The sequence below is a fragment of the Ovis aries genome, chromosome 3, assembly GCF_016772045.2.
Source record: "Ovis aries strain OAR_USU_Benz2616 breed Rambouillet chromosome 3, ARS-UI_Ramb_v3.0, whole genome shotgun sequence".
Taxonomy (NCBI): Eukaryota; Metazoa; Chordata; class Mammalia; order Artiodactyla; family Bovidae; genus Ovis; species Ovis aries.
Window position 1 is genome coordinate 211,394,796 of NC_056056.1, and position 13,918 is coordinate 211,408,713.

General features: G+C 44.9%; 1 protein-coding gene across 1 annotated transcript in view; it reads right to left on the reverse strand.

Moving 5' to 3' along the window:
• Window positions 1–13,263, reverse strand: part of DYRK4 (dual specificity tyrosine phosphorylation regulated kinase 4) — a 48,736-nt gene extending 35,473 nt beyond the window's left edge. Inside the window, exons 1-2 of the mRNA XM_042247628.2 lie at window positions 13,193–13,263; window positions 3,809–3,902 (exon numbers count right to left, since the gene is read on the reverse strand). Of these exons, the coding sequence (XP_042103562.1) occupies window positions 3,809–3,902; window positions 13,193–13,230 (132 nt within the window). The 5' untranslated portion in view covers window positions 13,231–13,263. The remainder of the gene's footprint in view (window positions 1–3,808; window positions 3,903–13,192) is intronic.
• Between the last annotated feature and the right edge of the window lie 655 nt (window positions 13,264–13,918).

Genomic DNA, 13,918 nt, shown 5'->3' on the forward strand with positions numbered 1-13,918 from the left:
ACATGCAAAAGTGCCTACTGTATACTATCCTTTAGACCTGACACATATACTTAGAATTTCTTTTTATTATGATTTTTTAAAGATTTTTTGATGTGAGCCATTTTAAAGGTCTTTATTGAATCTGTTACCATGTTGTATCTGTTTTATGTTTTGTTTTGTGTTTTGAGCCACAAGGCATGGTGGGATCTTGGCTCTCTGACAAGGGATCATCCCTGCACCCCCTGTATTGGAAGGTGAAGTTTCAACCACTGGACCTCCAGGGAAATCCCTGAATATTCTTTTATACATACTCAACATTTAATAATAAAAAGCATGAATGAATTATAGAATAAAATCTGAATTCTTATTTCAGCCTTTATTAGCAGAATTACTTTATCTGGTAACTTGCTTAATCTCTTTAGTTCTTAGTTTCCTCCCCTGTAAAATGGGGGTGCTGACTTGCTCAATGTTGTTGAGAAAAGAAAATACAGAAACACATACGGGGTTGGGGCTGTATTTCTAACATCAACTCATCCCACCTCCAATGTCAAGCAGATGGACGCTAATTTTCACGGCCTGAAGAAGTATTCAACAGGAGTTATCTACCTGCTCTGATTAATTCTGGTACTCAGAGACATGCCTCCATGCCTGCTTGCCCCATGTCCTTGTCACAGCAGTGGAAAGTAAACTCCAATCTTTGACCTCCTCTCTCCCCAGATTGAGAGCACCCTGGGAATGCAAATCAAAACCACTGGTACTTACTAAGTAGATCTCAGGAGGAAGAGTGGGGTTCTAGGAGAAAAATGGGAAACAGCAAGTAAGCACTGTACTTCAGAACCCCAAGTCCACCCAAACACAAATATTATGTTGTGTGATGTGCTGATGTTTCATGGAACCATCAACTCTAGATTGGCTGCTTATGGTTGTATTCAAAGTTCACCCCATAAAAAAAATCAGTTCACTCCATAAATATGAGTTCACTCCATAAATAATGGTGAAAGTGAAAGTGTTAGTCACTTAGTCATGTCCGACTCTGTGACCCCATGGGCTGTATCCCACCAGGTTCCTATGTCCGTGGGGTTTTCTAGGCAAGAATACTGGAGTGGGTTGCCATGTCCTCCTCCAGGGGATCTTCCTGACCCAGGGATGGAACTCGCATCTCCTGCAGCCCCTGCACTGCAGGTGGATACTTTACCACTGAGCCACAGGGGCAGCCCAGGGTAGAAGAGAAGTAACAGAATGGGTGCCTACTCTCCCAAGGCTCAGCACGTGTGCTGAGATACTCTGTGGCACCCAATCACTTGTCTGGGAAACTGCAGTTAGCAGAGCTCCCTTGCCCACGCCTCTCCGAGGTAAGTCCCCTGGGACGGCCCCACCTGAGAGCCCAGAGTTCTGAATCTGCTCCAGTCCCAGCAGTGGCTGTGAGCTTGTTTTCTTTGAAAGGAATGGACATGAGTTTGAGTAAACTTCAAGAGTTGGTAATAGACAGGGAGGCCTGGCGTGCTGCAGTCCATGGGGTTGCAAAGAGTCAGACACAACTGAGCGACTGAACTGAACTGATTACTATCTAGAGCATCACCCATTTCTCAAAGACAGCTGAAATCAATTTTCTAAAAAAAATGATTGGATTATAGTTGATTTACAGTGTGTTAGTTTCAGGTGTACAGCAAAGTGATTCAGTTATACATATATTACATAGTATATATAAACTTGGTTGCTTCCCTGGTGGCTCAGATGGTAAAGCGTCTGTCTACAGTGCGGGAGACCCGGGTTCGAGCCCTGGGTTGGGAAGATCCCCTGGAGAAGAAAATGGCAATCCACTCCAGAACTACAGAGAAGTGATTCAGTTATACATATATTACATATCATATGTGAACTTACATTTGCACATATACATATATTCATTCTTTTCAGTTTCCTTTTACATACATTCTTTTCTCATATAGGTTATCACAGAATATTGAGTAGAGTTCACTGCGCTATATAGTAGGTCCTTTCTGGTTATCCATCTTATGTATAGCAGTGTCTGTAATTAATCCCAAGCTCCTGATTTATCCCTCCCCCCTCCACATTGTCTGAATTCAATTTTAAAAGCCACATTTTAAAAAACTCTCTTGACTGAAATATTATCAAGATCCACATTGAAAAATACTTACATATTAAATTATTATAATGCTACCTTTATAACATAATATTAAATATCATGAAATAAATATAAATTATTATTAGTTTATTTAAATATGTGAATCTTTTCAAGACTTGTTTGCATCAGTTGTTAGGCTATCCTTATAAGTTATAAATTTAAATAGTACTTTTAAATGATGCTGTCAATTTGTGAGTTAACAAATGACAACATATGTGAATTTATCTTGAATGTGATTTTTTATTTTATTTTTTGACTGTAATTGCAGCAGAATTTTCTTTCCTTAAAATTAATTTAAATAAATATGTGAAGAAACATATAACAGAGTTGCCATTACTCATCAAAGAGGCATGGGATAGGCTTGTTAAGAATATGGGTTTGAATTTTATCTTGCACTCACTTGTTTATGGCCATGAAACAGTTAACTTCACCTGAATCTTAGTTTCCTCGTCTGTAAAATGGAGACAATAACCGTACTGGCCACTAAGATTTCTTGGGAGCTATCTAAACACTCAACAAGCTAAATACTCAAGCAGCTAAAACAAAAAATGTAAACTGCAAAACTCACGACAATTTTGCCAAAGTAAAATCACAACCAAGATCATTCTGTTTGCATATTTTAAAATGTGAACAGAATGTTACCTTTCTTATAATGTCATACTTGCTGTAGATTTACTATTTCAAATATGTTATATTAATTTTTGTTTTATCAAAGGAGATGTTTCGGTATTCATAAATCTTTTGCAAATGTATACACTGCAAGATGTTTTTTGTTGTCCATGATAATAGTATGGGTAGGGACGGGGAACAATGGATTTTCCATTAGGGTATAATTTTATGAAGTATAATCCCAAGGGAGGAAGGCCAAGGTTAAATCTGGAAAACTGCTTGGAGGAGGGGGCCTAAAAGTAAGAAGGAGGTAGTGATGGCCTGCAGAGGAGTTTTCACTAGGCCTTAGGTAGATGCTGGACTTGCTCTTCCCACTCAGTGATGCAGGCAGGATTCAGGAAGTCAAACCAGAATTCTCTGGGATAAAGTCTGCTGCAAATTTTTCAGAAAGATCCCAGGCAGTACGACCTTGTGAGTAAGTGATAAAATCCATACTAAAGGCATTAGATTAGAAAATACACCTGAGGTTTAGAAGCTGACCTTACAGAGGGAAGGCACAGTATCACCGCATTACAGTATTAGTGCCGTGGCATTTTGCTAGCTTTCAAGGCAGAGTAAAACAAAAAAACAGCATGACCGTACTAGGAAAAACAGAAACAGACCTTTTCTGAAACAGTTCTTGGCTATTTGATCGAAACCAGGACACTTCCAGTACTGAGCCCAGATAAACAGGGCAGGGCTGCAATCCACGGGGTTGCAAAGAATTGGATACGACTTAGTGACTAAACAAGAACAACACACAGAGCAGAATAAAAGGTGCTTCGGAAGCGACATTAACCCAGGATTCCTTACATGCAGGTCACCTGTTAGATTATTATCCTTAAGTCCTCAAGTTCAAGAAACCATACGCTGGCCATCCAGCTTGTTTTCCCTCTGGCCCACCCAGCCCTGGCTCTGCCCCTTCCCTTCCCCCTGTCACCACAGATGCTTGGGGCACAACAGTCCCACTGGGTCCTGAGTCCCCAAAACTTCACAACAAAACCTTTCTTCTCCCAAATGAAATGCAAGGGTCCTTACCTTCACAGAGGTGAGATTTTGTTTCTTTGTTGCTTTCAAAATTGGGAAGGATGTCAAACTGCCTTTCCTTGGCTTTTTAGCATCCATTTCAGTCCTGCAGAAGGAGACAAAAAGATAAACCAGTATTAGAAGTAAAACACAGCAAATGCCCTACACACGAACCTTCAAGTCGCGAATTCTCAAAGATGCAAACGTGTGTTCACACGTCCAATCACGGAAGTTAGTTCACATGTCTGGTGTCCATTGTCACATGCATGCAGCCTCTAGAGTTGGGTGTGCTTTCGTGTACTTTACCTTACAGGCCTGTTGCTATACAACATGAGAGCCTTACTAATGAAGATCTGATGGAATTGGAGGCCCAGGGAAAGGACAAATGTAGACAAGAGGGAGATGAACAAGCTGAAGAACAGAAGAGATACGCGACACAGGAGATGACAAAGGGACTGTCTTTATTTCAGGAGGCACGGTTAGTTTTGGGGGGCTTAGGACCTGAATGTCAAACAGAGCACAAAGGCTGCAGCAGCCGTTCAGAACAAAGTCCAGAGCTACCGCACCATCCATGATGAGAAAAAAAGCTACTTCCCAGAGGTCACTGGATCGTTTTTCCAAGAGGGGTGATAGAACTGAATCTGACAAGGAACCAGAAGATGTGCTGTCAACATCAGGCGCGAGTGAGCTGGCAGCTTGCCCTCCATCTCCTGTTGCTGACCATCCTTCAGCTCCACGCTCTCCCCCCTCCTCTGCCTCCTCCAGTCAGTAACTCTTCTTGCCTGGTCACTCGATGCCAGCCCCTGTGTGCCAGCTGTTGTGTTGTCCTATTGTACTTTTCAAAGCACTGTACTGCAAGCTTAGAAATGTTTTATCTACTTTTTGTTTGCCTTTTATGTGTTATTTGTACGAAAATATCATAAAGCTATTGCAGTGTAGTACTACATAGTCGTTTGTGTTAGTTGGTGCCTAGGCTCACTTTGCTGGACTTACAAATAGGTTGGACTTAGCGAACGCGCTCTCAGAAGGCAACTTGTTTGTATGTAGGGGACTGACTCTGTAAGTAATGGTCCCCACCCCAGGATGGGAAGAATGCCGGGCAGCCTTGGAGAAGAGAAGGTGGCAGGTCTAATTATGGCTGAGGCACCACTGTTCCTCTTGTCTCCCTTCTGGTGGTCTACGTGGACACTGGATAACCTTACGTGCTCACGCAGGAGGAGACCAGGGCCAAGGCAGGACGAGGAGCTAGGAAGGAGGTTAGCAGCTCAGGACATCAAGCAAAAAGCCCCACCTCTGTCTGCTGACTGCAGAGTAAACCATTCTCCAGCCGCCAGCATCTTTCCCCCTAAAATAGGGACCTCCTCATTAGCTTAAGTGATCCACTCTTCTTCTGGATTCACTGGGTCACATTTGCACCTTCTTCCTTCCAAGCACAACTCCCTAAATAATTAACTCATGGCAAGATGAAAAACTAACTCCCATAAGCTTATGGACTCTAGATAAAGTGGTGACTTGAGGAAATGGATGATCGAGTCTTAGAGGGTTCTCACGCCATCATCAACCTTCTGTCACATCAGCAGACCTCCGCTGAGACTCCACTCCATCTCTTGGAAGCCCCCTTTCCAGCCCCTCACTCTAGCAAGAGCCAAGGGAGTTAAGAATCCACAGAATAGGAGCAGATCAGGCACCAAAGCAAATGTTATCACAGCTTCTGCAAACCACACCAGCCATGAGTTCTTGAAGTGTTAGTCACTCAGTCGTGTCCAACTTTTTGTGACCCCATGGACTGACTGCAGCCCACCAGGCTCCCCTACCCATGCAGTTCTCCAGGCAAGAATCCTGGAGTGGGTTGCCATTTCCTTGTCCAGAGATCGAACTTGGGTCTCCCACATTGCAGGCAGTTTCCTTACCATCTGAGCCACCAGGGAATAAGCTCTTGGGGACAAGCTAATAAGCGGTGACAGCACCATGATTAAGAAGTTATTCAGAGGAATACTGCTTTGAGAACTGAGATTTTAAGTTCCTATTATTTTTCATGGGTCAGAGTTTTCCTGCTTCTACAGCCCATCACTATCTCCTTTCTCTGGATTTCAACACTTTTGTCTATAGAGATCATTTTGTCACTTGGTCAACAGTGTTAGTGTTAATTATCATGTGTTAGTGCTAGTGCTAAGTCGATTCAGTTATGTCTGACTCTTCACGTTCTTATGAACCATAGCCCTCCAGGCTCCTCTGACCATGGGATTCTCCAGGCAAAAACACTGGAGTGGGTTGCCATTTATGTATCTGTTTGTATCTTGCAAATCTCCTGGGGACAGAAATGGTGAACTGGTATTTTATGTTTTATATTTATCATGGGGACAAGGACAGCAGCTTGCATTTGAAATCTCTTGGTACAAATTTGCTGAAAGGAAAGACATCTAAAACAGCTTAGGTTAATTTATCTGAAATGTTCAGATCGCCGTGTGCCAGATATTGTGCCAAGCATAGAAGAATCACATATAATAAACCAGAATCCTTGCTTTTAAGAGTTCAGAATCTGGTGGGCAAGACAGACTGCAAACAGTGGCACCGCATTATTGCAAGCATAACAATCTTATACATAATGTTTCCTCTATGTATGAAAGTGGAAGTGTTAGTCACTCAGTTCTGTCCAACTCTTTCTGACCCCGCCAGGCTAACCTGTCCCTGGAATTTCCCAGGCAAGTATACTAGAGTGGGTTGCCATTCCCTTCTCCAGGGGGTCTTCCTGACCCAGGGATCAAACCCATGTCCACTGCATTAGCAGGCAGGGTGCTTACCACTGAGCTACCAAGGAAGCCTTTATCTATCTAGACCGAACTTCAAAGCCCAGAAAGAAAATACATCTTTTGAGATTCGTCTGTTGTAATTTCAGGATTTCTACTGCAGTAGATCTTTCTGCCCAGGGACCACATTCAGGGCAGAGACTGTGGCAAGATATAACCTGCAGGGAGTCCCTTTACAGTTCTGGGAACAGGAGATGGTGTATTTAACATGCTGCTTCTGCCAAAGAGAACTCCTTAGCTTCTATGCAATTCTCCCTGATACTTTCCACGGTCCACAGATTCACAGATGCTTAAGAGCTGGAAGAATTTTTAGAAGCTATCCCCCCCACTCATCCCACCACTGGTGTGAATAACCTTCTCAAGAGGATTCCAAGTAACCACTCATCTCTGCTTGAATATTTCTGGAACAGAACTCACTGTTTTCCCAGGCAACCCATTTCACATCCAGCTGTTAACCTTCACATGGTTGGACCTCCATCAATGTCAATTGGAGAAAATGATCTTGAACAGCATCCTCTGCTGACACCTGTTCTCTGCAGATACCTATTCCCTGCCGACAGCTGTTCTCCTCTGTAGATACTTGTTCTCCTCCGCTGACACCTGTTCTCTGCTGACAGTTGTTCCCCTCCGCTGACACCTATTCTCCTCTGCAGACACCTGTTCTCCTCCACTGACATCTGTTCTCTGCTGACACCTGTTCTTCTCCACTGATATCTGTTCTCCTCTGCTGACACCTGTTCTCCTCCACTAACATCTGTTCTCTGCTGACACCTGTTCTCCTCGACTGACACCTGTTCTCCTCCACTGACACCTGTTCTCTGCTGAACCTGTTTTCCTCCGCTGACACTGTTCTCTGCTGACACCTGTTCTCCACTGATACCTGTTCTCTGCTGACACCTGTTCTCTGCTGACACCTGTTCTCCTCCACTGACATCTGTTCTCCTCCGCTGACACCTGTTCTCCTCCGCTGGCACCTGTTCTCCTCCGCTGACATCTGTTCTCTGCTGACACCTGTTCTCCTCCACTGTTGCCTGTTCTCCTCCACTGATATCTGTTCTCCTCCACTGACATCTGCTCTCCTCCACTGACACCTGTTCTCCTCTGCTGACAACAGCCTGTTCTCTGCTGACACCTGCTCTCCTCCACTGACACCTGTTCTCCTCCTCTGATACCTGTTCTCTGCTGATACCTGTTCTCCTCCACTGACATCTGTTCTCTTCCACTGACACCTGTTCTCCTCCGCTGACACCTGTTCTCTGCTGACACCTGTTCTCCTCTACTGACATCTGTTCTCCTCCGCTGACACCTGTTCTCCTACACTGACACCTGTTCTCTGCTGATACCTGTTCTCCTCCGCTGACACCTGTTCTCTGCTGACACCTGTTCTCCTCTGCTGACACCTATTCTCCTCTGCTGACACCTGTTCTCTTCCGCTGACACCTGTTCTCTGCTGACAGCTGTTGATACCTGTTCGTCTCTGACATCTGTTCTCTGGATGACACCTTTTCTCCTCTGCTGATACCTATTCTCCTCTGTAGATACTTGTTCTCCTCCTCTGACACCTGTTCTCTGCTGACACCTGTTCTCCTCCGCTGACACCTATTCTCCTCTGCTGACACCTGTTCTCCTCTGCTGACACCTGTTCTCTGCTGACACCTGTTTTCCTCCGCTGACACCTGTTCTCTGCTGACACCTGTTCTCCTCCACTGACACCTGTTCTCTTCCACTGATACCTGTTCTCTGCTGACACCTGTTCTCTGTTGATACCTGTTCTCCTCCACTGACACCTGTTCTCCTCCGCTGACACCTGTTCTGTGCTGACACCTGTTCTCCTCCACTGACATCTGTTCTCCTCTGCTGATATCTGTTCTCCTCCACTGACACCTGTTCTCCTCCGCTGACATCTGTTCTCTGCTGACACCTGTTCTCCTCTGCTGATGCCTGTTCTCCTCCGCTGATATCTGTTCTCCTCCACTGACATCTGTTCTCCTCCACTGACATCTGTTCTTCTCCAATGACACCTGTTCTCCTCCTCTGACACCTGTTCTCTGCTGATACCTGTTCTCCTCCACTGATACCTGTTCTCCTCCACTGATACCTGTTCTCCTCCACTGACACCTGTTCTCCTCCTCTGATACCTGTTCTCTGCTGATACCTGTTCTCCTCCACTGACATCTGTTCTCTTCCACTGACACCTGTTCTCCTACACTGACACCTGTTGTCCTCCGCTGACACCTGTTCTCTGCTGACACCTGTTCTCCTCCACTGACATCTGTTCTCTGCTGACACCTATTCTCCTCCGCTGACACCTGTTCTCTGCTGACACCTGTTCTCCTCCACTGACACCTGTTCTCTGCTGACACCTATTCTTCTCTGCTGACATCTGTTCTTCTCTACAGTGCTACAAAGAGCACACTCACCCCCTCTTCTACTCAAGAGCTCTTCAATGTTCAAAACTGTGGCTTTTTGCTTCCCAGCACCTGCTCATCTTCAGGCATCTGTGCTTTCACATCAAATCCCTCCTCATTTGATAAGAGTATCCAGGCAGGATAGAGAGAGCCTGGACTAAAAATGACCTCCCTTAAAAAGCCTACCGTTTGCTGGAATTAATGTTCTCTTCTAATCAACACTTTGTTGGGCAGCCAGAATTTTGCATCCCTCACCAGGTGACTGATTTTTTTCATTTTTCTTTTTAATTGGGGGATAATCATTTTACCATATTGTGCAGGTTTCTGCCTTGTATCAACATGGTCACTGATCTTCAATTAAAGCAGACAAAACCAGTACTGGCTTTTTTCAGCTGTTACAACACATTCATGTTGGGTCTGTGGCCAGCACTGGTTCTCCACACGCTGAGAAGTGTGCATTAGAGTTCAGGTGCTGGCAACAATAGCAGTTGGAAAGTGGCTGACATGCCAGAATCCCTTCACATTTATCATCATTCTCTTTGATAAGGTCCAAAACAGAGAAGGGAACTAACAGACTTGAGTCTCAGAACCAACTTGGCAGAGTCCATGTTTGGAGAATTCCTTAGAACACCTAGACTTTATGTACCTACATGTAGACAATTAAATCCCTCAAGCAAGACCGGTGACTGAGGACACTTCCACTGCTCTTTTGTAGTCTGAACTTCCTGTTTAAACAGCCTCACACTTTTGCCAAGTCTCCATTTAAGCCTGAACAGTGAAACCTGAGTTAATAACACTGTTGATCATCAGTCATCCAAAACAGGTCAAAGGGGCCGCAGGTTACTTGAGCCCTGAATTGGCTGATGGAACATTTCCAATAGCACAAGTTAATTACAGACTTTAAAAAAATCCCAAATTTGCACTGTTCATCTCCTTCTAAAAAAAAACTTTGCTAAGCCTGGGAATCACCCCCGAGTGGCAGATGTCCCCTAATAGGATGGCAGGCACGTGGGCTGCTCAGAAGAGGTGGGTATCAGCCAGAGATCCCTGGACATGAGCTGTGGGGTTGTGGGCCCACTTTTTATGACCAAGTCAGATGAGATGTGTGGTGAAGACAAGAAAGGGAGCAGCTCACACAGCTCAATATCAAATAAACAAAGCACCCAATCAAAAATGAGTGGAAGACCTAAATAGACATTTTTTCCAAAATAAGAGATATAGATGGCCAAGAGACACATGAAAAATGCTCAACACTACTAATTATTAGAGAAATGCAAATCAAAACCAAAATGAGATATCACCTCACCCTGGTCAGAGAATGGCCATCATCAAAAATCTACAAACAATAAAGGCTGGAAAGGGTGTGAAGAAGAAGGAACCCTCCTACACTCCTGGGGGGAATGTAAGTTGATGTAGCCACTATGGAGAACAGTGTGGAGGTTCCTTAAAAACTAAAAACAAAACTACCATATGATCCAGCAATCCCACTCCTGGGCATGTTGCCTATTGAAAACTACAATTCCAAAAGATAGATGCCCCAGTGTTCGTTCACTGCAGTGCTATTTACGATAGCCAAGACATGGAACCAACCTAAATGTCCACCAACAGATGAACGGATAAGAATGTGGCACACAGAGAGTGGAATATTACTCAGCCATGAAAAGGAATGAAACTGTGCCATTTGCAGAAACATGAGTGGACCTAGAGACGGTCACTCAGTGAAGAAAGTCAGAAAGAGAAAAACAAATATTGTATATTAACATATATGTGGAATTGAGAAAAATGGTACAGATGAACCGAATTGCAAAGCAGAAAGAGAGATACAGATGTAGAGAGCAAACATATGGATACCAAGGGAGAATAGAGGGTGGGACGAATTGGAAGATTGGGATTGACGCGTATACACTATTGATACGAATAGATAACTAATGAGATGGCTGGATGGCATCACTGACTCGATGGACTTGAGTCTGAGTGAACTCCGGGAGTTGGTGATGGACAGGGAGGCCTGGCGTGCTGCGATTCATGGGGTCGCAAAGAGTCGGACACGACTGAGCGACTGAACTAAACTGAACTGAATGAGAACCTACTGCATAGCCCAGGGAACTCTACTCAGTGCTCTGCAGCGACCTAAATTGGAAGGAAATCCAAGGAAGAGGGAATATATGTATACATGTGGCTGACTCACTTTGCTGCACAGCAGAAAGTAATACAACATTGTAAAGCAACTATACGCCAATGAAATTTTTCTAAAAAAAGAAAAGAAAGGGAGAAGAAAGCTCTGGGCCCCAAGGTATTGGGGTCAGGTCTAGAAACATGTCCAGTAGGTCTTATGAGTTCTCTAAAACCCACCTCTCCCCATCCTGCACTCAGTCCAAGCCAGTGATGCAACATTATCTTAATGGAAAAGTATAACATATTGCTTAGGGCTGTGGGGGTACAGATTTGTTAATCTACACACGTGGGCCAACAGGAGAAGCTCCAATCAGAAGAAAGCAGTTGATAATCAGGAGGCCTTGGGCAAGTCACTTAGCTTTTCTCAATAAGAAAATGGGAATAAAAATTCGACTCTCCTCACACCCAAAATTTTTAAGAGCAGTTAGTGAGACTTTCAAAGAGCATTATACAAAAGTTAGTAAGTCTATAAGGAAGCAATTAAAATAGTGCACATTTAAGGTTTTTAGCTTAAGAAATACATGTCAGAGGTACACACGGCTAAATTTAAAATGGATAAGCAACAAGGATCTACTGTATAGCACATGGAACTCTGCTCAATGTTATGTGGCAGCCTGGATGGGAGGGGAGTTGGAGGAGAATGGACACCTGTGTATGTATCGCTGGGTCCCTTCCCTGTTCACCTGGAACTACCACAACATTGTTTGTTTACTGGCCATACCAGGTCTCCCACACTGCAGGTGGATTCTTTACCAACTGAGCCACCAGGGAAGCCCAGGAATACTGGAGTGGGTAGCCTACCCCTTCTCCAGGGGATCATCCCAACCCCAGGAATCGAACTGGGGTCTCTTGCATTGCAGGCGGATTCTTTACCAGCTGAGCTACCAGTTCAGTTCAGTTCAGTCGCTCAGTTGTGTCCAACTCTTTGCGACCCCATGAATCACAGCACGCAGGCCTCCCTGTCCATCACCAACTCCCAGAGTTCACTCAGACTCACGTCCATCGAGTTAGTGATGCCATCCAGCCATCTCATCCTCGGTCGTCCCCTTCTCCTCCTGCCCCCAATCCCTCCCAGCATCACAGTCTTTTCCAGTGAGTCAACTCTTCGCATGACGTGGCTAAAGTACTGGAGTTTCAGCTTTAGTATCATTCCTTCTAAAGAAATCCCAGGGCTGATCTCCTTCAGAATGGACTGGTTGGATCTCCTTGCAGTCCAAGGAACTCTCAAGAGTCTTCTCCAACACCACAGTTCAAAAGCATCAATTCTTTGGCACTCAGCTTTCTTCACAGTCCAACTCTCACATCCATACATGACCACTGGAAAAACCATAGCCTTGACTAGAGGGACCTTGTTGGCAAAGTAATGTCTCTGCTTTTGAATATGCTATCTAGGTTGGTCATAACTTTTCTTTCAAGGAGTAAGCGTCTTTTAATTTCATGGCTGCAGTTACCATCTGCAGTGATTTTGGAGCCCCCCAAAATAAAGTCTGACACTGTTTCCCCATCTATTTCCCATGAAGTGATGGGACCAGATGCCATGATCTTCATTTTCTGAATGTTGAGCTTTAAGCCAACTTTTTCACTCTCCACTTTCACTTTCATCAAGAGGCTTTTTAGAAGCCCCCAATATAAAATAAAAAGCTTTAAAAAAAAAAAAAGTAATACATGTCAGAGAAGGGTTATGTATAGGTCCTACACTCAGCAATGATGATCCATGCTTCTTAGAGACATGCCTATTATCTGAGCACTTTGTCATCAAGGAGATAATGGGGCCAAACTTTGATATTATGATCTGAAAATAAAACGAATCCTAAATACACTGAGGTTGGGTTCTGAGGATGCAGCTGGGCTCGGATTGAAATCTGAAATAGTACTTGCCTTCTCCGTGCATTCACACCTGCCTTTTTCTCCTCAGACCCGCAGTCCTTCTCTTTTCCCGCATCCTGTCACTCTCGCGCGCCCCACCTTCCATCCCCATGGCCCCGACGTGTACCCCCGCCCCTTACTTGACGCCGGTGTGGGTGGGAGGCGGGAGGAGCTGCATCGGGCCTGCGCAGACTGCGGGCGCTGCGGGGTCCCAACCGCGGGCGCTGGTGGAGGGCCACACCCTGCTCCCGTCGCTATAGAAACTGTTTCCGCCCTTTTTGTGACTCCTGAGCTGAAAGGCTGGGGCTCTGGGCCGGTCCCAAACCACCTTTCACCTCAGCCGGGGGAGACAGCTCTTTTCCTCCTGCTCCTGTATTCTTGCCTCCGTTCTTTAAAGTTTGGGAAAAGAATTGAAGGACATTCTGAGGTTAGAGAGATTCGAGTTGATGCAACAGGCTAGTGAAGCGACCCCTCACTCTTTCCCCTTCACAAAAGTGTGGGGTTATCAGAAAGTGAAAGTGAAGGCGCTCAGTCGTGTCCGGCTCTTTGCGACCCCATGGATTGTAGCCCACAGGATTTTCCAGGCAAGAGTACTGGCGTGGGTTGCCATTTCCTTCTCCAGGGTATCTTCCTGACCCAGGGATCAAACCTGGGTCTCCCGCATTGCAGGCAGAGGCTTTGCCCAGAGCCACCAAGGAAGCCCTGGGGTTATCAGAAGCACATAGTAAAGGTTCCAGATAGGATTTATTCGTCAGAGGAACATTCTTCTGTGCGCTTACTCTGCACCAGCTTTTAAAAGCAGGAAAACCAGATAGCTGAATGACAGCAGAGTTACCTGGAGAAATACAATGTGGTCCGTGGAGGAA